At 40.9% G+C, this 27,168-nt stretch overlaps 1 protein-coding gene across 1 annotated transcript; it reads left to right on the top strand.

Annotated features, from left to right (window-relative positions):
• Positions 1-6,218: 6,218 nt before the first annotated feature.
• Positions 6,219-25,791, top strand: LOC308520829 (protein CDV3 homolog; the record flags this gene model as incomplete). The annotated part of the gene is given in 5 exon segments (XM_081093553.1): positions 6,219-6,294; positions 6,709-6,783; positions 24,094-24,865; positions 25,649-25,718; positions 25,720-25,791. Coding segments are annotated over 5 exon segments (1,065 nt in total).
• Between the last annotated feature and the right edge of the window lie 1,377 nt (positions 25,792-27,168).

The raw sequence follows: 27,168 nt of genomic DNA, 5'->3' as shown, positions 1-27,168 counted from the left end.
TCCCCCCCGGCAGCAGGGACATACCCCCTAACTCAGTGGACACAACACAGGGGGTCCTCTGTGCATGAGCTGCAGCGGAAACACCTTTTTATTTTTTAATGATATATTTTATTGATTTTTTTACAGAGAAGAGGGGGTAGAGATAGACAGTCGGAAACATCAATGAGAGAGAAACATCAATCAGCTGCCCCCTGCACACTCCCCACTGGGGATGTGCCCCCAACCAAGGTACATGCCCTTAACAGGAATCAAACCTGGGACCCTTCAGTCTGCAGGCCAATGCTCTATCCACTGAGCCAGACCAGTTCGAGTGTAAACACCTTTTTTGACTGCACGTTGGCTAAGCTCCCTGTACGCCACCACTTGCAGTGTTCTTGGTAACTTGGGTTATAAGGATCCAAGAAGGTGATCTAGGGTTTTTCCACCACACTCCTGGAGGAAAAAAATGAAGGTCCGCTGCTGGAGGGGCTAAGAAATGTCATATCCTGCCTGCCCTAGCTGGTTTGGCTCAGTGGATAGAGCCTTGGCCTGCCAACTGCAGGGTCCGGGTTTGATTATGATCAAGGGCATGTACCTAGGTTGCAGGTGCCTCCCTGGCTGGGGCCTAAGTCAGGGCTCATGCAGGAGGCAACCAATCAAAGTGTCCCTCTCACATTGATGTTTCTGTCTCTCCCTCTCTCTTCCACACTCTCTAAAAATCAATGGAAACATGTCCTCAGGTGAGGATAAAAAAAAAAAAGAAAAAAAAGAAAGAAATTTCATATCTTATGAAAGACACACCTTGAAAATGCCTAAAGAAAGTTGTCATTTTTCATGGTGAAGGGACTGGAGTCTGTGTTGATGAAAATACCTTGGTGGCTGTGGTGGCTGGCAGTGGCTTCAGCAGCAGGGTGATGGGGCTGGCACCTTCCTCTGATCAGCCTAGTTGCCTCCTGCAGAGAGAGGCCAGACAAGCCATCAGTAGGACATCCCCTAAGGGCTCTCAGTCTGTGAGAGGGGGCAGGCTGGGCTGAGGGACCTCACCTCCCCCCCCCCCGTGCATGAATTTCGTGCACCGGGCCCCTAGTCTATATAAAAAGCCTAATATGCAAATTTTCTTCTCAACCAGGAGTTCCACTTGGAGTTCAGCTGCTCACTATGACATGTGCTAACCACCAGGGGGTGATGCAGAACATGGTGGGTGTTGGCAACATGGTGCTGGCAGCAGGCAGCAGTGGAGGCGCTGCCAGCCCCGATGGGCCCCGATGAGAGCAGGACCATAGCGGGATGGTGGAGCAGGTGAGCGGGCAGCTCCAGGCCAAGGTGGGTGCAAGTGGGGGCCCTATTGCCCCACCGATTGCCCTGCAGATGGTGACCAGAGGCCAGCAGGCTCTGATAGCTGGATCGGGGCTGGGCCCCAGGCTGGTATGGGGAACTGGGAGTGGGTGGCGGTGACCAACCTCCTGCAGCAACTGGGCGGGGGGGTGGGGGGGGGCTGCGACCTCTCACCAGCTACCTGGGGATAGGGGTGATGGGGACGAAGGTGTGGTGGGTATGCGGGGTGTCCGCTGAGCTCCCTCTCACTCCCCCTGCTACCCTCACTTGGGATGCCAGGGCTTGTGCGCCGGGTAAGCCCTCTGCGTGGCCTTGTCCTGGTGAGCCGGACCGCAGCCGCAGGGACCACAGGGGCTTCTTGGGCTCCCTAAGGATTCACGCAGGAACTGGCCTGCGAGGCAAGCCACACTCACTGCATCTCCATGTGGGGATTGGATGCCGTGACTCAGGTGGAGGGGGGCGGCGTGTGGGGGCCTGGGGGCCCAGGTGCTGCCCAGGGCCCAGAGGTCAGCTGGGACCTGCCCTTCACGCCAGATGCTTGTGCTTCGATCACTGGCCAGGCCTAGGGATTGCATGCGTGCCCAAAGTTCGTGCTCTGGGCCTCTAGTTAGAAATAAGAGTAGTACTAAACAAAATGGCAGAACTCAGAATTAGTTTGACATCCCTTTGGGGTCTCTCTTCAAGTCCCTAGATATCTGGAGGTCTAAGAGGGGGATGTACATCATTATAAATTCTATAATGTCTCATTATGTACACTAGATTTTCTATTCTGTTCTTTCTAGCACTTTGATTCCATTAGCCATATAGCTATTTCTTTGTTCTAGTGTTGGCTAATAGGTTCTGACTAAAGCTACCGACTCTAAGCCTCTAATTAACAAGCTTATTGAAAAAGCTTTTTCTGATATAATGCTTATTTGCTCAAATGCTTTATTTTAAGTGGTATAGCAATTAGAATCTCCTGTGATGAAACTGAAGGCTGTGAATATTCTTTAAAACATTTGAATGAAAATAAATCCAGGAAGAAAACTGGTTGTCATATTTAAATCTGTGCTGCATATTATAATTCTCCTGTTATTTTTGTATAACCATAAAACATTTCTTGTATATTATTCCCCTAAACTTATTATAACACTCAGACTAAAAAAATTATCTTCTGGGTAAGATATCTAAGCTCTACTAATTAATTTATGTGAAACTTTTCAAACTTGGGTTGGTAGCCCTGTTATGCATTTTAAAAATTTGTAATTTGAAAGATTTGTCAGACTCTGTTGGCTTCTCAATCTCTTGGTTAAAGAAGTAATACAATCATTTACCCTAGCAAGATATTATCATCTTAAATTTGGTGTTATTTTTGTTTCTAGAAAGGTTCTGAATATTCTGGGTGCTAAACTCCTTAAGGAGAAGATAGAGGAGAGAATGTGAGCTGCTGACAGGACAGCAATGTAGATCTGTCCTCACAGGAGCAGCAAGAACTTGTTGTCCGGGTTATGGGATCTCCTTGGTGGGAGTCAACTCTCCTGAGTGGTTTGAGGAATAAAGCAAATGAAAGGGATTTTAGACTTTGATCACTGTGTAGGCTAGTAATAAAGATAAACTCAGCTCTAAAAGCATCATTTTATTTTCAACTAGCTATTTGGAAGACAATTTCACAGTTAGGAAGGAAATTTTATTATCAGTTCAATTAAACGAAGATGTCCTTTGCTACTCTTTTCTCTTATACGCTCTCCATTTCCTACTACTCTGAAAAAGTGGAATTCCACAATAGGTGAATAAATTATTTTTTATATTAGTGATTTTATTCCGTATATTGAAAAGAAACGTTGTTCATAAAAGTTGTTCAAGACTGCCCATCCTGAATAGTCCCCATTGTCAGGTTGCCAGTTCCCAGGGGTGGTGGGTAAGAGAACTTTAAATATTTCCCTTTGCCACATGGCATGACGTTGAGTTTTGTCTGTAGGAAGTGCAGGAGGGACACAGGGGAAGTAAGGCTGTGTTTCTCCCCAGGCTTGTGCAGGGTGAGTGAGTTCTCCGGCACCTGGCTCCTGCAACGTGGGTGGCTCCTCCCTCCCTGACTCTTGCAGCATGGACAGCTTCTCCAGCATCTGAGTTGTATGGCATGCAGCTTCTTCAGCACTAGCAGCTTCTCCAGTACCCATTGCCATCAGCAGGCAGCTTCTTCAGGGCCAGGCTCCTATAGCATGGCAACTTCTCCTGCCTGCACCGGGGTTCTTCACCATGCAGCTTCTCCACTTTCTGGCTTCAGGAATGTGGATGGTTTCTCCATCACTCAGCTTCTGAAGTGTGTGGCTTCTCCAGTGCCTGGCTCCTTCAGTGTACCATTTCTTCAATACTTGGCTTCTATAACACATGCTGGTCAGCAGCACCCAGTGATCAGCAACTTCACCTGGTACTCTTTAGATGACTTCTCAATATAGTGCCACCAGAAGACCCCTAACCTTAAATGACTTTTCCTGGCACTCTCTTGGGAAGCTTTGCAGCGAGTTTCAACTCTTGGCACCTCTCTGTGGATAGTTTATCCAAAGGGCAAATTTTTAGCAAGTTCTGCTAGAGTTACTTCTCAGTGACTTCAACATCTAGAGAATCATACTCATGTTATGTCTGTCCTGGATTTTAGTTCTTGTGTAGGGTACAGTAGGTGCCTCTTCTTATTTCAGCCATAGAGGTAGTGGCTGCCCCTATATCTGCTATTCCTATATTCTTCAGAGTTCTCTTTACTTCTTACTAGCCAATTCCTCATTACCTCAGTCCCTGTTATAGTTAATAATTCCTTATATTGAACTTTCCCCAATTAAGTTACTGTATGGATTCTGTCTCTTGATGGACGGTGACTAATACAGTTACTATATATCTTGGCATTGATCATTCTGTGTTAATTTTTCCCAAAGATATGGTATGCTTTTTCAGTTTGTAGATGCAAGTTTTATTTTATTTCTGTAAAGTTTTTATTTTATTTTTCAATTACAGTTGACCAATATTATATTAGTTTCAGGAGTATGGAATAGTGGCTATATTTTATATAATGTACGAAGTGAATGTCCTTGATAAATCTAGTACCCACCTGGCATCATACCTCATTATTACAATATTTTTTACTATATTCCTTATATGTACAGTTCTTTTGAATTATACTTTTAATATATTTTCATTACTTTTATTTCCATTCACACAGGAATATCAATTATATGTACAGGTATACCTTGAAGATATTGTAGGTTCGGTTCGAGCCCACCACAATATAGTGAATATCATGATAAAGTGAGTCACACAAATTTTGGGTTTCCCAGTACATATAAAAGTATGTTTATACTATACTATATTAAGTGTGCAATGGCATTATATCTAAAAAAATGTACATACCTTAATGTTAAAAGACTTTATTGCTAAAATATCTTAACCTTCTGAGGCAGTTGGACATCCCTCTCACAATCTGGGACTGCTGGCTCCTAACCACTCACCTGCCTGCCTTATCGCCCCTAACTGCCTCTACCTGCGTGCCTTATTGCCCCTCACCCCTCTGCCTGCCTACCTGATTGCCCCTAACCTCTCTGCCTGCCTGCCTGATCACCCCTAACTGCCCTGCCCTGCTGGCCTGATCTCTGTCCCAACAGCTCTCCCCTGCTGGCCTGGTCTCGCCTCCAACTACCCTCCCCTGCCAGTCTGGTTGCCCCCAACTGCCCTCCCCTGATGGCCTGATCTCGCCCCCACCTGCTCTCCCCTGCCAGCCTCATCTTTCCCCCAACGGCCTCTGCTTGCCTAATTGCCCCCATCTGCCCTCCCCTTCTGGCCTGATCTCGCCCCCAACTGCCCTCTCCTGCCAGCCTGATCTCACCCCCAACTACCCTCCCCTGCCGGCCTGATCTTGCCCCCAATGGCCTCTGCTTGCCTAATTGCCCCCAACTGCCCTCCCCTGCCGGACTATTCTCACCCCCAACTGCCCTCCTCTGCCAGCCTGGTTGCCCCCAACTGCCCTCCCCTGCTGGCCTGATCTCGCCCCCAACTGCCCTCCCCTGCTGGCCTGATCAACCCTAACTGCCTCTGCCCCGGCCCCCACCACCATGGCTTTGTCCAGAAGGAAGTCGGACGTCTGGAAGATGGCTGGTCAACCCGGTCTAATTAGCATATTACCCTTTTATTAGAATAGATAGATTATATAGGATAGGATTGCTTAAATGAGGTGGGGGGAAAGCCTTTTTCAGCAGGAGGAGAAGCTCTTGGCATACATAATACCTATATCTGGACTGATAGCCAGCCATATGTACCATACTGCCAAACCGGTTATTAAAAAATTGAACCGCTTTCTTACACCTTACACCAAACAACTGTTGCCCTTAAAACCCCTCATTAGCCCCCACCTTAGGTTCTGCCTTCGCAGTTCCCCCAGATTAGGTTCTGATTGGTTGGTTTCTATGCCAGTCAGTGTCAAAAGCTCTGCCTCCTAGGCAGCCATTGGCTCCTCGCAGTTCACCCAGATTTGGTTCTGCTTGGTCAGTTTCTATGCCAGTCAGCGTCTCCAGGCCTATCTCCAGGCCTGATCAGAGAGGCAGGGCTGATCAGCAGCCCCCATGGAGGCCCGGAGAGAAAGAGAGGCTTGGCTGCTGGCCAGGCCCGGAGAGAAAGAGAGAGGCAAGGGCTGATCAACAGCTGCCATGGAGGCTACGGATCAGACCCTGCTTCTCTCTTCAGGCCTCTCTCAGGCCTGATCTGCAGTCCACAACGGTGGCAGTCAGTGCTGGGTCTGACTACAGGACTGACTTCCAGTACTGACTGCAGGACTGACTTCCGGTCAGTTGAGCCTTCGGTCATTTTGGACATTATGGACCCTGGGTTTTTCTATATTAGGATAATTCTGAGGGGTTCTAGAGTTTTCAGAATGGTAAATGAGTATGGCTTCAACTAAAGTCACCAGCTGCATTCGCCCTAATAGGAGAGTTAACTTGTCCTTGGAAGCTTTGAAGTCAGGTATTGACTTCTCTCTAGCTATGAAAGTTTAGATGTCATATTTTTCTAATATAAGGCTATTTCATCTACATAGAAAATCTGTTGTTGAGTGTAGCCACCTTCATTAGTTATCTTGGCTAGATCTTCTGGATAACTTGCTGCAGCTTCTGCATTAGCACTTGCTGTTTTACCTTTCACTTTTATGTTATGGAGATGGCTTCCTTCTTTAATTTCATGAACCAATATCTGCTACCTTCAAACTTTTCTTGTGCAGCTTCCTCACCTCTCTCAGCCTTCATAAAATTGAAAATAGTTAATGCCTTGCTCTGGATTAGGTTTAGGCTTAAGGAAATGTTGTGTGGCAGGTTTGATCTTCCACCTGGACCACTAGAACTTTCTCCATATCAGTAATAAGGCTTGTTTGCTTTCTTATAGGTTATATGTTCACTGGAGTAACACTTTTAATTTCCTTCGAGAACTTTTCCTTTGCATTCACAACTCAGCTAACTGGTATAAGAGGCCTATCTCAACCTTCCTCATTACACTTAATCATTTCTAACTTTTGATTTGAAATGAGAGATATACAACTCTTCTTTAATCTGAACACTTAGAGACAGTAAGTTATTTATTTTTATTTTTTTAAATATATTTTATTGATTTTTTCACAGAGAGGAAGGGAGAGGGATAGAGAGCTAGAAACATCGATGAGAGAGAAATCAGTCAGCTGCCTTCTGCACAGCCCCCACTGGGGATGGGCCTGCAACCAAGGTACGTGCCCTTGACCGGAATCGAACCTGGGACCCTTCAGTCTGCAGTCCGACGCTCTATCCAGTGAGCCAAACCGGTCAGGGCGAGACTGTAAGTTATTAACTGACCTAATTTTAATATTGTATCTCAGGGAATTGGGAGGCCCAAGGAAAGGGAGAGAGATGCGGAATAACTAATTGGTGGAGCATTCAGAACACATACAACATTTATGGATTATGTTTGCTGTTTTAATGAGCATGGTTTGTGGTTCCCCTAAATAATTACAAAAGTAATATCAAAGATCAGTATAACAAATATAATAGCAATGAAATTTTGGAAATATTTTAAGTATTACCAAAATGTGACACATTGACATGAAGTGAGCAAATGCTGCTTAAAAAAATGGCAGCGATAGACTTGCTCAATATGAAGTTGCCATAATAAAAAACCCGAAATATCTGGGAAGCACAATAAAACAAAGCGCAATAAAACAAGGTATGCCCATATGTAAAGCTGCATTTCCTCCATTTTCTTTATCTTCTTTAGCTGTTATTTTCACTTCGATCTTTAAATGATCTTTTGATCATTTTCACTTCAGTTTCTTAAAAAAAATATTCTTCCATGTGTCTGCATTTTTTTTTTCATGATTTCTGTGGTCTTAATTTTTGGAATGGCTTTATTTTTCTTTCTCACTTCTTTAGTGCATTTGCAAGCTTATCTGTAACTAATTGTGTTGTGTTACTATGTCTTCCTTGATTTTGCATAATTCTGTTTATGAAGTCCTATTTCATAGAGACATTTGTTTTACTGAGTGTTTTATATCTATGGTTTATATTTGGTTACAATTTTCATCTGTTACATGGAAACATTAGTATGAATTTTCTTCATCAGTTATTTATTTTCCATGCTCCTTTCCTCTGTTTTTCTATTAATATGTTCATGTAAATCTTTTGCTAGCTCTTATTTAATTATAACACCAAAGAACTTCAGATATGTTCACAACACAGTTCTATATCTTCCACCTTGCCTCATCATGAAACTGCTTTGTGTAAGTATGTGATTTCTCAGGTATCCCCCTCTCTCTTGCTCTTCTCTGAGTGTGTCATTAACTTTGAATGATGAAGATTTTTCAACTTTTAAAAATATATATTTTTATTGATTTCAGAGATAAAGGAAGAGGGAGAGAGATAGAAACTTCAATGATGAAAGAATCATTGATTGGCTTCCCCTCTACTGGGGATCAAGCCTGCAACCCGGGCATGTGCCCTTGACTGGAATCAAACCAGGGATCCTTCAGTCCACAGGCCGATGCTCCATCCACTAAGCCAAATCAGCTAGGGCAGATTTTTTTTTTAACTTTTATTAATATGGTGGGAGAATTTTAGGCAGCTAAGTTCTCTGTTAATATAGAAATAGATTTATGTGTTGCTTTTTGTCTTGATTCTTCCTCCTCTCACTAATGGCTGCATTTTCTGTGTTCTACCATGATCTACATTGTCTGCTATAATTAGGCCCTGGGTCAGTGGGAAGATTGTTTAAATCTCTCCTGGTGAAAATGGTCACTTCCGCCGAAACCGGTTTGGCTCAGTGGATAGAGTGTCGGCCTGCGGACTGAAAGGTCCCAGGTTCGATTCCGGTCAAGGGCATGTACCTGGGTTGCGGGCATATCCCCAGTAGGAGATGTGCAGGAGGCAGCTGATCGATGTTTCTCTCTCATCGATGTTTCTAACTCTCTATCTCTCTCCCTTCCTCTCTGTAAAAAATCAATAAAATATATATTAAAAAAAAAATTTAAAAAAAAGAAAAAAAAAAAGAAAATGGTCACTTCCTGTTTGGTGTATAAACTGAGTATGTGATCCCCCAAAGCGTGACAAGAAGATAAGCCCCCTAACCAGCATTGACCTTGTCTGCATATCATAAAGAAATTCAGGAAAGAGTGGAGGAGATATTAGTATTTAAATATTTCCTGTTTCAGGTTATATAGATTATATTGCTTTTTCCAGGTACCAAATTGAAACATTCTGGTGAAATTCTTAATTCAAAGGAATGACTTTAGATGCTGAAATTTTAGACTCCTTAGCAGGTTACTATTAGAAATATTTTGATAAGTATGGGTATTTGTGTGTCATTTTATTAAAGAGGTGGGCAGTCAGCCTCATCCATTTCTAAGTAAAGGGAACCAAAGTCTAAGGGCTGGGGTTTTCTCCCTTAAATTGACAGGATAGGAAAGGACTGTGAGGGAAATGTTCCATAAGGGAAGGAAATAAAATACAGTACCACAAGGAGAGACTATGGAAAAACCCTGTGAGCAGGTTCATTGTTGCCTAGCAGCAGTAATGACACTTGTAGGAAACTCTAGTCCTTGGACTTTACAGCCTCTGGAAGAGTTACAAAGGTATTATGCTGAGAAGTAATTGAAAAGACTGTTTTATAAAGAGGCCATTTTTGTGTGTTCTTTTAGATTCCTGACACACAATGTAGGTTTAATAAACAGTACATAAATTGTTTTCTCTAGGGAAAAATTGCATTTTAGGTATCCATTTTCTCTGCCACAGGAAAATAATGTGAAACTAAGGCCAGAGAGGTAAGGTTTTATATGGCAGTCCCAGGTGTACATTTAGCCTGGTGCTGGAGTATTAATGGTAAGTATCTTCTGCTTTAGGGAAATCAAAACAATCGTCTCAGAGATCATTATTAGACTTGCACATTATTCTGTATATGGGTGATTGTGGAAGAGAAAAAAATCTGAGGTTTAAAGTACCAGAGGATTGAGGATTAAAAATGGCGGCAAAATAAGTGGATGCTGCACGGACATACTCCCAGGAACAAACTGGTATTACAACTAAAATACAGAAAAACTTCCCAACCAATCAACGGAAAACTCACAGGAGGTAACCCTGATACCCAAGGACTGAAAGTGGAGACTGCATAGAGGCTGGCATGAGGGGCAGAGGTGTGAAAGGCAGGATGAATCCCCAAGAACAGCAACTGAAATCCTGGAGAGATATCTCAGCTGTGGGGGGGTTGCCACTGAGAACTCTGGGATCTAATCCCCAACCCAAGCTGGGACCCCCAGCAGAGAGCACCAAAACTGAGGAGGGTACCCACATAACATCTGGATGTGAAAAGCAGCAGGGTGCTGTCTGCCATGGAGTAACAGCTGAACATTCAGGCACCCTCTTAAAGGACAAAACACAAAATTTCTGGTGGAGCCACCTACCATGTGCTTCAGCAGAGGGAGGGCGAAGTGGACTGGAGCTGTGAGAGCAGAAGTCAGGACTGGGGACTTGGGGGATAGAGCTCAGAAAGCAGACACCCTAAGTTTCCTGGGTTGAATCATTCCCTCAAGCAGTGGAGGACATCTTTTCCACATAGACATTTGCCTTGCCTGGGGGGAAGACAGTTGACATACCCTATTGGAAAACACCTTGCTCTGAGGCCACTTAAGAGGTTAAAAATAACAATTAGCTCCAGATAGAAGCAACTGCCCCACCCTGTTGGAAAAAACTGTCACTATACCCGAGGACAATTTCCTGGGGGGGGGGGGGTGCAGTTCAAGTTGGAATCCTATCAGTCTGTAGGCAGCGGCAGTCTCTGGAGGCTTTGAGTCTATGCCTGATATAATTAGTCAGAAACAGCCTTTAACACTGTCCTCACTACAGATTGAGAGGTGTAGAGCAAACATCTCAAACTTGCAGCCGGCTGCGAGTTTGACATGCTTGGTGTAGAGGATCTACCTAATACATAGTCACAAACCCAAACAGAAAGCTAAAATGAGGAGACAAAAAAAAACAACCCCCAAGTGAAAAAACTAGAGAATTCTCCAGAAGAAGAGATAAATGAAGCAGAGATAAGAACTTTATCTGAGAGTTCAGAGTAATGATGGTAAAGATGCTCAACAGCATAAACAAAGATATAGTAACTATAAAAAAAGAACAGTCTGAGATAAGGAATGACATAGCACAAATAAAGAACACATTGGAAGGAATACACAGCAGATTAGGGGAAACTGAGGATCAAATCAGTGAATTAGAAGACAGAATTTAAAATATCACTCAATCAGAGAACCGAAAAGAAAAAACAATTAAAAAACAGGAGAACAGCTTAAGGGAGCTGTGGGACAATGTGAAACATAACAATATTAGAATAGCAGGTGGGCCAGAAGAGGCAGAAAGAGAGAAAGGCATAGAGAAGGTGTTTGAAGAAATAATGGTAGGAAACTTCCCTAACCTGGTAAAGGAAAATGTTACACAAGTTCAAGAGGCACAGAGAACCCCAAAAAGAAGAACCCAAACAGGCCCACGCCCAGACACATCATAATTAAAATGCCAAAAATTAAAGACAAAGAATCTTAAAGGCAGCAAGAGAAAAGAAAACTGTTACCTACAAAGGAGTTCCTATAAGGCTGACATCTGATTTCTCATCAAAAACTCTACAGACCAGAAGGGAATGGAATAAAGTACTCAAAGTAATGGAAAGCAAGGATCTGAGAACATGATTACTATTTCCAGTAAGGCGATCATTCAAAATAGACGGTCAAATAAAGAGCTTCCTAGACAAAAAAGGCTAAAGGAGTACATCACCACCAAGCCAGAATTACAAGAAATGCTAAAGGGATTGCTGTAATGAGAAGAAACAGAGAAACCCAGCCATACAGAATTAAAATGGCAATAAATAAGTGCCTATCAACAATAACCCTAAATGTAAATCAATTAAATGTTCTAATCAAAAGGTATAGGGTAGCTGAATGGATACAAAAACATGACCCAATTATATGCTGTCTCCAAGAGACCCACCTCAAAACAAAAGACACACACAGGATGTGAGTGAAGGAATGGAAAAAAAATTTCCATGCAAATGGAAAAGAAAAAAAAGCTGGAGTAGCAATACTTTTATCTGACAAAATAGACTTCAAAATGAAGGCCATCACAAGAGACAACAAAGATTACTACATAATACTAAAGGGATCAATCCAACAAGAGGATATAACCCTAGTAAACATATTGCACCCAACATAGGAGCATGTAAATATACACTGAGTGGCCAGATTATTATGACCACCTGACGTTTGTAGGCAAATTAGCTATAATTTCACACTGAAGTTGCTAGAGGGCTAGACCATTATAAATAGGGAAGCAGGTTGTTTACCATGACAGTAGAAGTGATTTTTTTCTGAAGATATGGGTAAACATTGCGATTTAACAGCCTTTGAACATGGGAGATATATATATATATATATATACACACACATATATGTTGAGTGGCCAGATTATTATGACCACCTGACGTTTGTAGGCAAATTAGACTTCAAAATGAAAGCCATCACAAGAGACAACAAAGCTTACTACATAATACTAAAGTGATCAATCCAACAATTGGATATAGCCCTGGTAAATATATATGCACCCAACATAGGAGCACCTAAATATACCAATGACTATATATATAGTCATTTTAATATGGGCCAACCTTGCCTTAAACACTTCTCAGTCCTTATCTAAATCAAAAGCAAGATGTTCAGTAAAGATGGGAGTTTCATCTTTGGTGAATATAAAGGATTCGGCAAGTATAAGGGCCTGTAATGCAGACCACAGCAAGGTGATGGCAGCAGGTGAAAGGGGTTGGGGTGTGTCTCATGAAACTCTGACCACAGCAACAGCAATAGAATCTCAGCCCAAGAGTGTACTAGTACAGCGGTTGCAGCTTAATCTTGATCGATACAGTCTGTGGCTTTAGCAGTGTTTTGGGCCAACTGGGGCCTCAGAAGAAGACAGCAGGGCCCAGAGGCTTAGGAAGTAAGCATAGCTGATGCAAAGGAGAAGAGGGTTTTTCCTCTTTCAGCATACAGGACTTTTCGATGTTAAGGCCTAGAAAAATTATGGGATGTTTATTTTGTAAAAGTCTACAGGCCAGCCTTAAAACTACAGCTAAGTTTCATGAGTGGCTCAGAGCATTGACATGTGTATTTCTAGCAGCCTGAGATAGGCAGAGTAGAAAGGTGACTTCAAATTTCTTTCTCTTTATGTTGTTTTCAGTTGCATTCTAGTCAAGGGAAGATCATATGGAGAGACTGATTGACTGTGCTGTGTGTGCCTTATTAACAGGCTTGTAGGTGATATTCTTTGCATTGCATGGCATCAGTTCTCTGAAAAACAGGTAGATTTTCTCTACAGATATAATAAACATAGTGTCATTATTATTATGACAATTAAATAAGAAGATGCAACTAAGTGCTTAGCCTAGGGTTAGGAAAATAGTGCTCTGTAAATATTAGCTATCATTTAAAATTAGTTTCAAGATTAATCTGAGGTGTAGGGTACTCTTTGCGTGAGTGGCCAATTTATTTTTTATTATTATTACTAGAAGCACGATGCACAGAATTCGTGTAAGAGTAGGCCTTCCTTTCCCTGGCTGCTGGCACCAGCTTCCCTCTGGCACCCAGGACCCGGGCTTCTCTTGCAGCCCTGCCTTCGTCTGGAAGGTCGTCTGGTCTAATTAGCATATTATGCTTTTATTATCATAGATATTTGTTAATCCTCACCCAAAGATATTTTTGCCATTGATTTTCTTTTCTTTTAGAGAGACTGGAAGGGAGGGAGGGAGGAGGGTGAGGAGGAGGAAGAAGGGGGAGAGAGAGAGAGAGGGGGGAGAGAGAGAGAGAGAGAGAGAGAGAGAGAGAGAGAGAGAGAGACATTGATGTAAGAGAGACATATCAGTTGGTTGCCTCCTACACATGCCCAGGCCAGGCTAGGGATGGAACCTGCAACTCAGGTATGTGCCCTTGACTGGGAATCGAACCCATGACTCTTCAATGCATAGGCCAACATTCTTACCACTGAGCAACAACAGCCATGGCTTGAGTGGCCAATTTAACTCAAATGATAAAAATCTCTATTTTGCCCTTCTTTTTCATCAGTATGACTATCAAAAAATGCCATATAATGAGGCAAGAAGATACATAATATCCATAAAAATGATATATTCTTCTATAGAAATCTAAAAACCTGAAAGCAGATGCACCCAGGAAGTCCTTTTGGGGAATGGACATTAATGATATTGTTGGAGAGTATTAAAGACCTCTTGGGCAAATGAATGTATGTGCTTAAAATAGATTACAGAAATTGCACAGAACTAAGAGATAATGAAGGCAGGGCTTTTTCTTATCTGGACATCTATTAGTTGGTTTATGCAGTTAGAATCAGACACTATTCTGACAAGTAATTTTTCAAAGATATGAGTGATAGGATTACTTTGCTGGTCCTAATTCTGGCTAACAAAGGGCTACTAGCTGGTGAAATGGAAGTGATTGAAACCTTGGGATAAAGCAGCTTTTTTATTATGACAATTTAAAGAACTTGAAAATTAGTGAGTAATAAAATAACCATCCATGTACATATTATCTGAATTTAATAATAATTCACTTTTGTTTAAGAGTCAGTTCTTTCTCTGGTTTTCTAAACTGCCAACTGCCTATATGAAAAATATTAAGTAAGCAATAACAGTTTGATAAGTCAAAAATAAAGGAATGGAGCTATTTATTAGGATAGTACCTCCTCCTGATTTATGTCAGACCTAGTGTTTATTTTTGCAATTCTGTTGCCTAATCTGTAATTTCCCCTCCTTTAGACAAGAAGATGGTCATTCATTCTCACTGGGATGCATTATTTTTAATGCATCCATTATTTTTAATATAGAGAGGAGATCATTGTAGTGAAATACTTTGGATTTTGGAGCCCCATACACAGAAAAGAAAATCAATCAATGACTTGATTTTTATTGATATGGAAAATAGTGATTTGAGAAATATATGCATATATACACAATATAATGGTAGGGTGATTTCTGTTTCAAAATAAATGTTGAATTTGTAAATAAAATAGTTCTTCACCTTGAGAGAACACTATTCTTTCCAAAAGTTTGAATTTTTTTCAATTTATTTTGCCATTTATTTTTATCATCACTCTGTGATATAGATAGATAAGAAGAGGTCAATATAACTTAATGATTAATATCCTAAAGGGAGAATGTATCTTTGGGAAATTTTATTTGAAAGTTGAGAGAATATATCTTGTTGTCTCTTGCCAAGAATTGTGAAGACCATAAAATATATTGAAGCATATATAAAAATAAGTTTATAGTGTAGGTATCTTTTTTCCTTAAAAACAATGTTTATAACCCATAGAATAAAAAAAGAAACACACAAAAATACCATATGCTTTGTTTTATGACTGTAGATGGTGTGATATGTCACCATACCTCTGAAAGCCAAGCATATGTCTATAGTAAATCCTGAAAGCATAAAATAAGCTTAAATACATGCCATGCTGAAAGTAGTGTAGAGAGAAGAATGTCAGCAGACCTATGAAGTCCTGTCAGATACAAATAAGGAAGATCATTAAGTCTATTTAAGATAATAGTTTTCTGAAAATTCAAACCCTGTGTATGTAATTCTCACTGAAATGTGTTTGAAATCATACATTTCATGAAGATTAAATACTAAAATATTAATAGGTGTAATCTATTCTTATAGGGATTATAGGTAATTTTATTTCCCTATTTAGAGTTTGTAGTATTTTGCTGTTTTTATAATATGTTAGTATTTTATAATACTTTAATAAGAAGAAATATGTTTTAAAGAGAATAAATATTTTTGTAAACTCTTGGAAAATTACTCATAAGAGAAATCCAAACAATTCATTTACCAGACCATGGCATCAGAGAAAATAAAGATTATTTGTTGTTCTTTTAAATTATTTTTCTTATAATTCTTGTGTGTTTAATGACAGGATTTTGATCCATCAGTCATGATTTGTTTGGTGCTCTCTATGTTATTAACAGTTTAATATATGTTGTGGTGTAAAAATAGGGGGTGTTAAATCATGGAGCTTTCTTGTAATGAGCACAGCATCATTTTTTTATAGACAAAACATGTACAAACTAAAAATTAGAGAATAGTCAAATGCTAAACTGCATTGCTGAGAGTGCAAAGAATGGAAAGGCCAGTCTGGAACAGCCTGAGGTTTTTTGTTTTTTCTTTAAATATCAGATTTGAGCTTGGCTTTGAAAGAAGTATAATTAAGGAGCCTTGAAAATCAGAGCATAGATTACAGCACGGTCAGTAAGAATTTATCATCAGTCTTGGTGAAGTAAATTCTGTCTTAGGAGAAATAGTCTGGACATTAGCTGTTGAGTAGGGGCAAGACTTGGGGAAGAGTGGCAGAGGAGACTGGTTGTCTTTGAGCTCCCTTCTCTCTCTCTCTACAGCAGGAGAACCCTGGGATTTCTTAGTGGCGTACATGGCCATTTGTTCCCTAGCTTTCCTTTCACTAAATTGTGGTCATGTAGTATGGTCTAGCCTGGGGTGTGAGGGAAAATGATATATGATAGATACTTTCAAAGACTTGTCCTTAAAAGAAGGGGCTGTGCTGCTTATTCTGCCTTCTTTTATCCTGCTGCTGTGTGGGTGAGAGAAATTACCTTCTATATTTTAAAAAGTATGTTAACTCATATTTCTGTTTTATGCAGCTGAACTGAACCTATATCATAACGAATATAAAATTTGGTATGTAAAAGTAGAGTACAGCACATAACAGAAACTTAGATGCATTTGTTTGATAATTTCAAGTATACAGACATTACAGAATGTAAAGGGAGTTACTTTTTCTTGTAATGGTGTGGCAAAACAGTGGCAAATATACCTGGACAGGCAGATTATGGACCAAATGAGCCAATAACTCCAGGGAAAATGATGGGAAAATTCAATGTCTGTTGGTTGCCTCATACCTGGTTTAAAAGATCCTACATCAGAAGAGGCTCAGGCTAGATTCAGCTAGTTTGCAAGTGGAAACGGAAGGAAATATAACTCTGATGAGGGATTCAGTGTCTGAGGCAATCTCAGAAGACTGTGGTTTTGGTAATTTGGGCCCTTAAAGAGCTGAAAAAGTCAATTAATTTTATAATCCAAATTCAAGCAATTATAGAACTGTCAGTTTTAGCAAAGATAAGAATAAGGCCCCAAATCTTTTCAAGCACCCCTATCAGACTGTGGGAACCAGTCTAGCTGCAAAGAGGCAATTAAGAGTGTTGCCCTTCTATCCAAGTCTCGGCTGGCTTCCAGTAACTGCCGGAGAGTGTTGTAGGCAGAGTAGAGAGGTGGTGACTAAAATGTCCGTCCTCAAGTCTTGGAATGATCTGGTGAAGAAATCTTTGTGCTTATCCCTTGAAGAGTAAAAGACTATAAGCCTAGTAAGTTTTTGAGGGAATGTTATTGCCAAATAATCCACATGCCAAGCCTACAAAAGCCTTTGATTTATTATTATTATTTTTTAACCGCAAAAGCAACCTGCAAATCTGCAAACCTACATTGGTGGAAAGTAGGTTGTGAAAGCTGTGCAGCTTCACTTCAGTTGTGTCCACGGAGGATAATGGACAAGAAAGAAACCCCCAGAGGGCAAAAGCAGAGGCCTGTGAGGAAAATAGACAGGTGGATAGCAGAACTGAAGTCTTCTAGATTGGTTAATGGAGACACTTATGAGCTCTGGGAATTTTCACAATATGGGCCCATATGTTTTTTTTCAAATTTAAGATTAATTTTTAATTTAAGTATACACATTATATAAGTTTTACCTCATAAAAATGTGCCCTATATTAAATACTTATAAAGATCCATAATTACCTATATGTAAGGCTTTCAATTTAGTTTAGTCATTATCCCGAATCCTTTTTGCCCCTGAGCCTGCCTTTGTTTCCTCTCCTAACGCTTGATGCAGAATATAACTGCTCCTATGGGAGGAACAAGAAATCAAGGACACAAGGGCGACCAGTGGCAGTTATCCTTGATGATGCCAAGAGGCTCCCAGCACCATGACCGTCTTTATTCAAATGTCATTTAGAAAAAATAAGCTATATGAGCAACCTGCATGCAGTTTTCCCACATGAAGTGTATTCCATATAACTGCAGATATTAGTTAACTGGGTAGCTTTTATTGTAGTTACCTTGCACTCTTCTACCATTGGGTATATTGGTTAAGACGACTGCCCTTTTTTTGGTAGGCGGAGGAGGCATTAATGACTAAATCACATCTGGACCTGATTTAAAGGAGTTGCATATCACTAAAATAAATGGATTTTGATGTAATATGGTAATTGGATAAAGGCTTGAGGTGATGTCCTTTGAGGTCTGGATGAGTGTGTTACATATATTGGCAGAAGTGTGCTGTGCCACTCAGGTCTCTCTCTCTCTCTCTCTCTCTCTCTCTCTCTCTCTCTCTCTCTCTCTTTCTCATTTTTATTTAATTTATTGGGATAACGTTGGTTAACAAAATTATATAGGTTTCATAGCCAAGATCTGGAAGCAGCCCAAGTGCCCATCAGTAGATGAGTGGATAAGAAAGCTGTGGTATATTTGTACAATGAAATAGTACTCGGTTGTGAAAAAGAAGGAAATTTTACCTTTTGCAATAGCATTGATGGATCTGGAGAGTATTATGCTAAGTGAAATAAGCCAGTAAGGGAAAGACAAATACGGTATGATTTCACAAATACGTAGAATCTAATGAACAAAATAAGCTAACAAAATGGAATCAAGTCTCTTTTTAAGAGAGCTTCTGCAGCAAGAAGTGCAGTCAGCTGTAGCACCTTTGAGGTCCATCAAAGTATTCAAGTAGAGAACATGCTCTCTCTGACTGTCTCTGGGCAAATCGAGCCAATGATTGAGCATGGTGGGGGTTTTAGGTGCTAGCCATTGCTGCTCAATATAAGGCTTATGCAAAGGGCAGTTTTTGGCTTTATAGCTCCCTGTTGGGCTGGCTGAGAGTTTTTTTAGAGTGGTTCTTCCTACCCAAGCCTCCTTCTTTCTTCCTTTCCTTTTGCAGATGTCAGATGTACATTGAGCATTGAAAGCTTTTGCGGCCTATTCCTACTCCCTCTCCCCTTTATCTTACACAGGCATCCTTACCCAATAAATCTCTTTCACTTCTTACTCTGCTTTGATCACTGCTTCCTAGAGGGCCAGAGCTCATATAAGCACACATGCCTATTGGTCACTGCAGAGCAAAGTACAACATGCCAGTGACTTTTCTTGTCTGTAGGATACAAGTTATTACCACTGTGCCACTCAATGGAGAATATTCTCTGTGTCAAGTTCAAATAGATTCTCCTTTCTACACTTCACCAATGCCTATGTTTTATCCTCAAACTTTTTCAAGCTCACAACCATATTATCTATTCTATTAATTCTCATCTTTCCTCTGAGTCTTTCTAACCTAACCCTCTCTCTCCTGGCTCCAATCTTTACTAGGACTCTCTCTAAGACGGTCATATGGCTGTCATTCTGGAATTTCCCTTCACTGCTGTCTTGAGTTGGGAATCACTGATTTTGGGGGCCTAGGTGACCTTTTTTTTAAAATATGTTTTATTGATTTTTTACAGAGAGGAAGGGAGAGAGATAGAGAGTTAGAAACATTGATGAGTGAGAAACATTGATCAGCTGCCTTCTGCACACCCCCTACTGGGTATGTGCCCACAACCAAGGTACATGCACTTGACTGGAATTGAACCTGGGACCCTTCAGTCCGCAGGCCGATGCTCTATCCACCGAGCCAAACCGGCCAGGGCATAGGTGACCTTCTTTTATGTTTTGATAGAATGCTTCCGTATTTTCTTAAAGTACAGGTGCATTCCTAAGCAAGGGTGCATTTAAGGTAAACTTCTGGGTCCTTGCATATTTGAAAATACTTCCATTATTCCTCATGAGTGATTATTAGGTTGGCTATAGAAATATGAGAAAAAAATCATCTTTCCTTGGAAGTTTGAAGACTTTGCTCCATTGCCTTTCCACACCCTATGTTTTCTTGAGAAGGCTAATATCTGTGATTTTCATTCCCTTGCAGATAAGCTGTCCTTTTCTCCTTGGTAGCTTTTGGACCATTTCTTTATGCTCAAAAGATATGACATTTTGCCAACACATTTTGAAGTCCTGGACACAGAATGAGTTCTTTGGGTTTAAAAACTGGCTCTATCTTTATGGGAATGATATATTATCACTTCTGTGATAATTTTCCCTTCTTTCTTTTTCTCTTTTTCTGGAATTCTTTGGATGTAAAATGTCTTAGAATAATCCTTTGAATCTCTTGTCTTTTCTCACATGTTGCAATCTGGGGGATTTCTTTACATTTATTCTCTAATTTTCCTATTGAACTTTTATTTGGCAATCAAATTTTAATTTCTAAGAGTTTTTCTTATCTGATATTGCCTTGTACATACTGTCTGACTGCAGTATCTTTTGAAGAAATTAATCATTGTATATATAAATGTATAAAAAAATTAATACCCATGTACCTATCAACCCTAGGTAAGAAAGGAAAAAGCACCATAGAAACCCCTGTGTTCTCCTTATCACAGGTAGCTCCTATACTGAAAGTTGTGTTAATCATTCCTTTGCTTAAAAAATATTATCTATGTATTATTCCTAAACACTGATTACTTTTACCTGTTTTTTAACTTTATAAATGAATTTATACTGCATTTTTAAAAAATATATTTTATTGATTTTTTTATAGAGAGAAAGGGAGAGGGATAGAGAGTTCGAAACATCAATGAGAGAGAAATATTGATAGCTGCCTCCTGCACACCCTCCACTGAGGATGTGCCCACAACCAAGGTACATGTCCTTGACTGGAATTGAACCCGGGACCCCTCAGTCCGCAGGCCGACGCTCTATCCACTGAGCCAAACCGGTTAGGGATAGACTGTATTTTTTTCTTTGTGAATTGTTTCTTTTAATTTTTGGAATTGCTTATTCACTAATAGCTTCCATTTTCTACTCTTTGTAGTTGGAAGTTTATATCTTAAAAAACACACATTATTATCATTTTAATGAAGCCTTGGGAGGTAGAGGAGGTAAATGTGTACTTAATCTGTCATATTAAACTGTAAGCCTAGATAAGATTTTTAATAGCTTGTGAATCATGCTATTTTATTTATTTATACTTGGTTTATTAGCATATATATTTATACTAGTGGCCCAGTGCATGGATTCGTGCACATTGAAAGGGAAATAATTAGAAGAAATATTTTAATATTGCTATTTGACCTTTCTGCCTCAGCGCCTGAGAACTGGGCGGTGGCCCTGCCCCTCCACTTCCCCCCCCAGTCCCTCCTCCCCCACAGTCACCCCCAGTCCCCCTGCCGCCACTGGTCGTGGTCTGCGGGGCAATTGGCGGGGCAATTGGCAGGGCAATCAGGCCCCCGATCATACCCGCCTTGGCCTGGCGCCACCGCTCACCTGCTTCACCATCCTGTCATGGTCTCCCTCTCATTGGGGCCCATCGGGGCTGGCAGCACCTCCACTGCCGCCTGCTGCCAGTGCTGCATCGCTGACACCTGCTATGTTCTGTGCTGCTTCCTGGTGGTCAGTGCATGTCATAGGGAGCCATCAAACTCCCGGTCTGAACTCCCAGTTGAACGACCGCCTGAGGGGACAATTTGCATATTAGGCTTTTATTATATAGGATGTGCAAGGAATAATTTTAAAATATTTTGTAATTTAAAGTATGAACTAAATGCTCTTGAGGTAGTGGGATGTAATGAGCTTTGGGATCAGTCAAACCTGGATTGAAATCTCTAATCCACCACCTTTTAGATGAGAGATATTGGGCAAATCACCCTCTAAAATCCCAAATTTCACCATTTATAAATCAGGATAAAAATACTCCAAAGTGTTATTTGATGATTAAATGAGGTAGTGTACTAGTATGTGAAGGATTTAACCTGGTTCTTAGCCTATAGTACAGTGATGGCGATCCTTTTGAGCTTGGCGTGTCAGCATTTTGAAAAAACCTAACTTAACTCTGGTGCCATGTCATATATAGAAATTTTTTGATATTTGCAACCATAGTAAAACAAAGATTTATATTTTTAATATTTATTTTATATATTTAAATGCCATTTAACAAAGAAAAATCAACCAAAAAAATGAGTTTGTGTGTCACCTCTGACACGCGTGTCATAGGTTCGCCATCACTGATATAGTAAATGTTCAGTAAACATAGTTCCTGTTCCTCCCTCTGATTAAAGAAGAATGAAGCTTTTCTGCTCTCGTCCATCTCATAAGCAGGGCTAGTTTTATAATCTGTGCTCAAAAGGGCTGCTTGGTTTAATGCCCTACTGTCACTGTCTTGAAATTATTAATAATTTTATCTTTGATTTTGTGTTATGTAAGTGGGGCAATGGAGCACGTGCATTAGGAGAGGAGATACATTTAATATGAGTCTATCTTTTCTTGCCACTCCATTCACATAAAATGCTCTCAGTGCAATGAGCACAGAATTCTAGTGAATGCATAATGCATGGGAGTTTGGTGAGATTTAAAAGCGAGGTGTTATGTCTATGACTAAGTTCAGGTGCTGACAGCCTGAAAGGCTACAGTTTATTCTGAGTCAAAATTTGCTTTGAATGTGGAAGCAAGGCATTCTAAGAAACAAATGATTGTGGAAACCTCTCTTGGCCTTCTGTTTGCCAATTACTTATGCTAGAAATCTATACTAATAAAAGCCTAGATAGCGTCATGCCCTCGCGCATGATGTCATCACAAGATGGCCGCCACAATCATGGCCACCTCAAAAGATGGCCACCACAAGATGGCCGTGTGCACAGTGGAGGCAGGGCCCGGCAGCCACTCTGTGCAGTGAGGCTGAAGGTCTCACATCTCCACGTGGCACAGAGGAGGCAGGTCTCATTGGAGGAGGTGGGTTGCGGCAGGGGAGGGCAGTTGGGGGTGATCGGGCAGGCAGGGGAGAGCTGTTGGGGGCGATTGGGCAGGCAGGGGAGGGCAGTTGTGGGCGATCGGGCCAGCAGGGGAGGGCAGTTGCAGGTAATCAGGTTGGCAGGAGAGCAGTTAGGTGGCAATCAGGCTGGCAGGCAGAAGTGGTTAGGGGCAATCAGGTAGGCAGGCAGGCAAGCGGTTAGGAACCAGTGGTCCTGGATTGTGAGAGGGATCCCAGATTGGAGAGGGTGTAGGCTGGGCTGAGGGACACCCCCACTATGCATGAATTTTGTGCACCAGGCCTCTAGTGATAATATAAAAAGGGAAGGATAATTCCTTTTTTCCCTAATCCTCCCAAATTTATTAGTAACCCAAAGGTAGACAGTGTTGGTGAAATGTGCTGGTACAAAGAAATGAAGTTAAAAACAGTTGAGTTAGTTTTGTGCAGTATTTCCACTCTTCTGCTAAGAATGAAATGCATATGCATGTAGGAGCTGTGAAGTATGAATTGTGTAATTTTGGTGATTCCACATACCTCTTAAATGCCCTTCTGTTTAAACACTTACTACAATATAAATATGAATAGTAAACTCATACTAATAATTAAAAATTTTAATTTTTCTAAACTTAGAAGGACATTAAATAGCAAATAAATAAACACCATAAAACGTTATGGAAGAAAAGAGAAGCTTTATGTTTCAGTATTTTCAGTAGCACTTTTTTCCCTAGCATTTTGAACAAGGGATTTTGTGCTTTTATTTTACGCTAGGCTTCACCAATTATGTTGCCAGCTCTGCTTACAAGAACATTCACTGAATTTCAAAGCCTGTTCTTGATCAGCACAAACTCGAAAATGATAGCCAGTAAATTGGATTTGCAATTTTCTTTTATGACGGATGGAAACAATATCATTGGACACAATCTAATCTTGCTTTTAGATAATTAATTATTTTTGCTGTATCGATGAGTCTGAGGCCAAATAAGCCTGCTTAAATGAAGGAAGTGGAAGGGGAAGAGATAGTAAACCTCTCATTGGACTTCAGTTATTTTAGGAGAAGGAGTTAAAGAACAAGATTGTGTGGAGGAGGTGCCAAATGCGGATGCTTTTGGGGGCTGTTTCATTCTTTTATGATGAATTGCTTGTGAGTGTGCTTAGGAGGTTCTCCAATTCATTACTGTCTCAAGCTCCATCCATAGCACTGATAGGCTGGTAGATACTTGGTGGCTAGAGACATGAAGGGGAAAAAACAGAATTTAATTAAATGGCTGAGGATTTTTTAAGAATTCATATGAAGTTCATCTAATTAAAGATCAGGTTGTGACACACTCTTCGGCAGGGGAAGGAGACCTTGGGTGGCTAAAGCGTCCGGGTGCCCGGAGGCTTGAGCACAGAGAGCCGGAGGGCTGTGCCGCTGAGGGCCCCGCCCCCCAAACGGGGTGGAGGAGGCGCCACCACGGCTCAGACAGAGGAGTGGAAGAGCGGAGCCTGGACAACTTCTTCCCCAAGAGGGACAAGAAGAAGGAGCAAAGCAACTGGCAGCGAGCGGGCAGTGGAGCTGGCGCCAGGGCCGGCTGGGTGATGGCCCCACCTCAGGCGGGGAGGGGAGATGGGGTGGGAGGAAGGGGGGGGAGGGGGGAGGGGGGAGGGGGGGAGGGGGGGAGAGGGTTTAAGGGAGCCTCCACCAAGGCTGTGCTGATGGATGAAAATGTGTGGAAAGAATCTGAGCAAGAGGTTGACTACAGAGGCCTCAGAGTTCAGGCAGTGCAAATAAGTGAAAAGAAAGAAGATAGTGAAAAAAGAGAAGATCCAGGTTATAATTGGGAAGAAGGTGGAGGTGGAGGTGGTAGCGGTGTAGAAAAATCTTCAGGTCCCTGGAATAAAACAGCTCGGGTACAAGCATGTCCTGCTTCTGTAATTGTTACAGAAACCCCGGAACCGGCAATGAATAGTGGTGTGTATCAGCCTACTGGAGCCACGGAAATCCCAACAAGGAAAACACCACAAGAACTGCTAGAAATATACAGCTATGCATGGTTCCCATCCCTGAAGTCCACTGCCCAGCATGTAGAAAGCCGAAACAGGCACTTAAAATGAATGCTGCCTGGGGTTAAATGACCACATATGGCACATCCACAGTTTGTTTATGGCCATGAATTTTTAAGATTATGTAAAATAGGAAGATATGTAAATGATGTCAGGTTGAAATAATTGTGTTTTATTTTTTTTTTTTTGGGGGGGGGGTTACTTGTAAAGCCCACATTTTTGGCTTTTGAGACCTTTTTGACTCTGGGACCACAGCTGGCTTGAATTTAAATCTCCACTTGGACTTGCTCCTGTGCCTCGTCCTACAAAATAAGAGGCAATGATTCACCACACTCATCCTGCTTTATCTGATCCACTCCCCTGAGGTAGAAGTGAGGAGTAGTCACTCAATAATAAATAGAACTTTACTTGAGTGAGAAAATTATTTATGCCCTTATTTATGCATAAAGAGAGAGGTATTGTTTATTATTTGCTAACAGTAAAAGTGAGTAGAAGGAATCACCAGGTTATTAGCTTTCTAACTTTCCAGTTGTCTTCAAGTTGGTCCCAAAATAGGTATGTAGTTAATAGTACTGAACACTACAATAGATTTGCTACCACAGAAAATGGGACCATAGAGCTTCAGTTACAGTATTCTGTGTTTTCTGTTCAATTGAAGCCTTAAAAATGTTTTAATAGGAATTTTATATACTAGTTTTCTCCTCCTGCCTCTCCCTCAAGATTCCTCTAAGGGGTGGCTTTTTTTATTTTTCCAACTCAAGGAAGAATATTTTAAGAACAACCTCAGGAAATTTTTACTGATTACATTTATTTTCCCTTAGGGATAAGGAAATGGAGAAGAGCTTTGAAGTAGTAAGACACAACACTAGAGGTAGGGATGAGTGTTTAAATAAAACAGGCCCTTAAACTTCAGCTAGACAACCATTATGCTGGGCTTGAAAATCAGAAAAGCAGCCACACATAACACAATTAAGAAATGGTCTTTGCTAGCACTTCTCAGGTAACCACCACCAACAGCCATTCATCATCTGATCTCTGCTGGATCGACAGCAGATGCAGACCCCTCGATCTAAGTGATCAGCCCTGTTGCACTACGGAAGTTTCAGGTGCCACAACTGCTCTTTATTGTTATAAATGTGTGCACTAGATTCAGCACTGATCTTTCATAATAATTACTCTGCAATACAAAACCAAACCAAACCAAACCAACCAACCAAACAAACAAAAAAAAACACACCATAAAAACAAACCCACAAAATCTGCAGCCGGTGGTCATTTCAAAATCTTTTTATGTTCAGATACTGAGCTTTTGTAAAATACACTACCTCAGATTTGTTGTACTCATTGTGGACTTCATGTAAACGTCTGGATAAGAAGGTTACAGCTATTAAGTAGATGTGAAACTAACTTGAAACCAGCTTTCCTGGATTCCTATCAGAAATTCTGCAAAAAGTCAGCCTTCTGGTTTCTGATCTACTGTAAAAGATGAAAATTTCAGTGACCATAATTAACTTGTCCTGTGCCCCACCCTTAAGGAATACTCTGCAGTGGGCTGTGGCTGTATTTGACTTCCTACATGCCGCTCTCAAAAGAACTGATGTGTTCAGATGCTCCATGTAGGGCTGTGATTTATAATTTAAACTTTTGTGTTGTATTCTGAGGTAACCACAAATTTCCATCAAGTGGGAAGGAGGTGTGGGAGGAATAATCCTGTTTCTTTTAGTAATTTGTCATTTGGGCAGTACTTTTTCTGTGTTCCACATTAAGAACTTTTTTTTTCTTTTTTTTTCTTTGACTTGGAAGAAGTCCTTTGACAGAGCATATTACTTTGTTAAGTAAATGACTCGAAATATACATTAGAATTGTGAAATGACTGGTAAAATTGCCCATCCCTAGGAGTGGAACCAAATAGCCTTTGATATAAAGGGCAGTGGATACAGGGCGCTCTACTTCAAGTGCTGTTAAAGTCTCCTCGAATCAGGTCCAAAACATAAAGTTAACTGCAGTTTCTGCTCAAGCCAGGGATTCAGTGACTTGTTCTTATAACTTAAAAGGAAAGTGAGTAGAACCCCAACCTAAAATTCACTTATGTTTCATGGATCTTGCATGATCTTTGACAATTCCAGATATACTTGTTGTGCCCAAATTTTTAAGTTATTGGACATTCTATAGATATAGTGATTGTCCCAGGGTAGCTCTGTTATCAACCTTCTGGTGAGTCTTTATGTTGTTCATTTGGAAAGTCAAGGGTGAAAGACAGATAATATAGCACTTCTGTTTTTTATAATTACAACTTAAACTATCCAGTAACTTTTAGTCCTTAAAAGGGACTTCAGGGAGA

The sequence above is a fragment of the Myotis nattereri genome (assembly GCF_964212035.1).
Source record: "Myotis nattereri genome assembly, chromosome: 6".
In the NCBI taxonomy this organism is placed as follows: Eukaryota; Metazoa; Chordata; class Mammalia; order Chiroptera; family Vespertilionidae; genus Myotis; species Myotis nattereri.
Note: the sequence above shows the minus strand (reverse complement) of the source record. Positions and strands in the feature narration are given on the sequence as shown.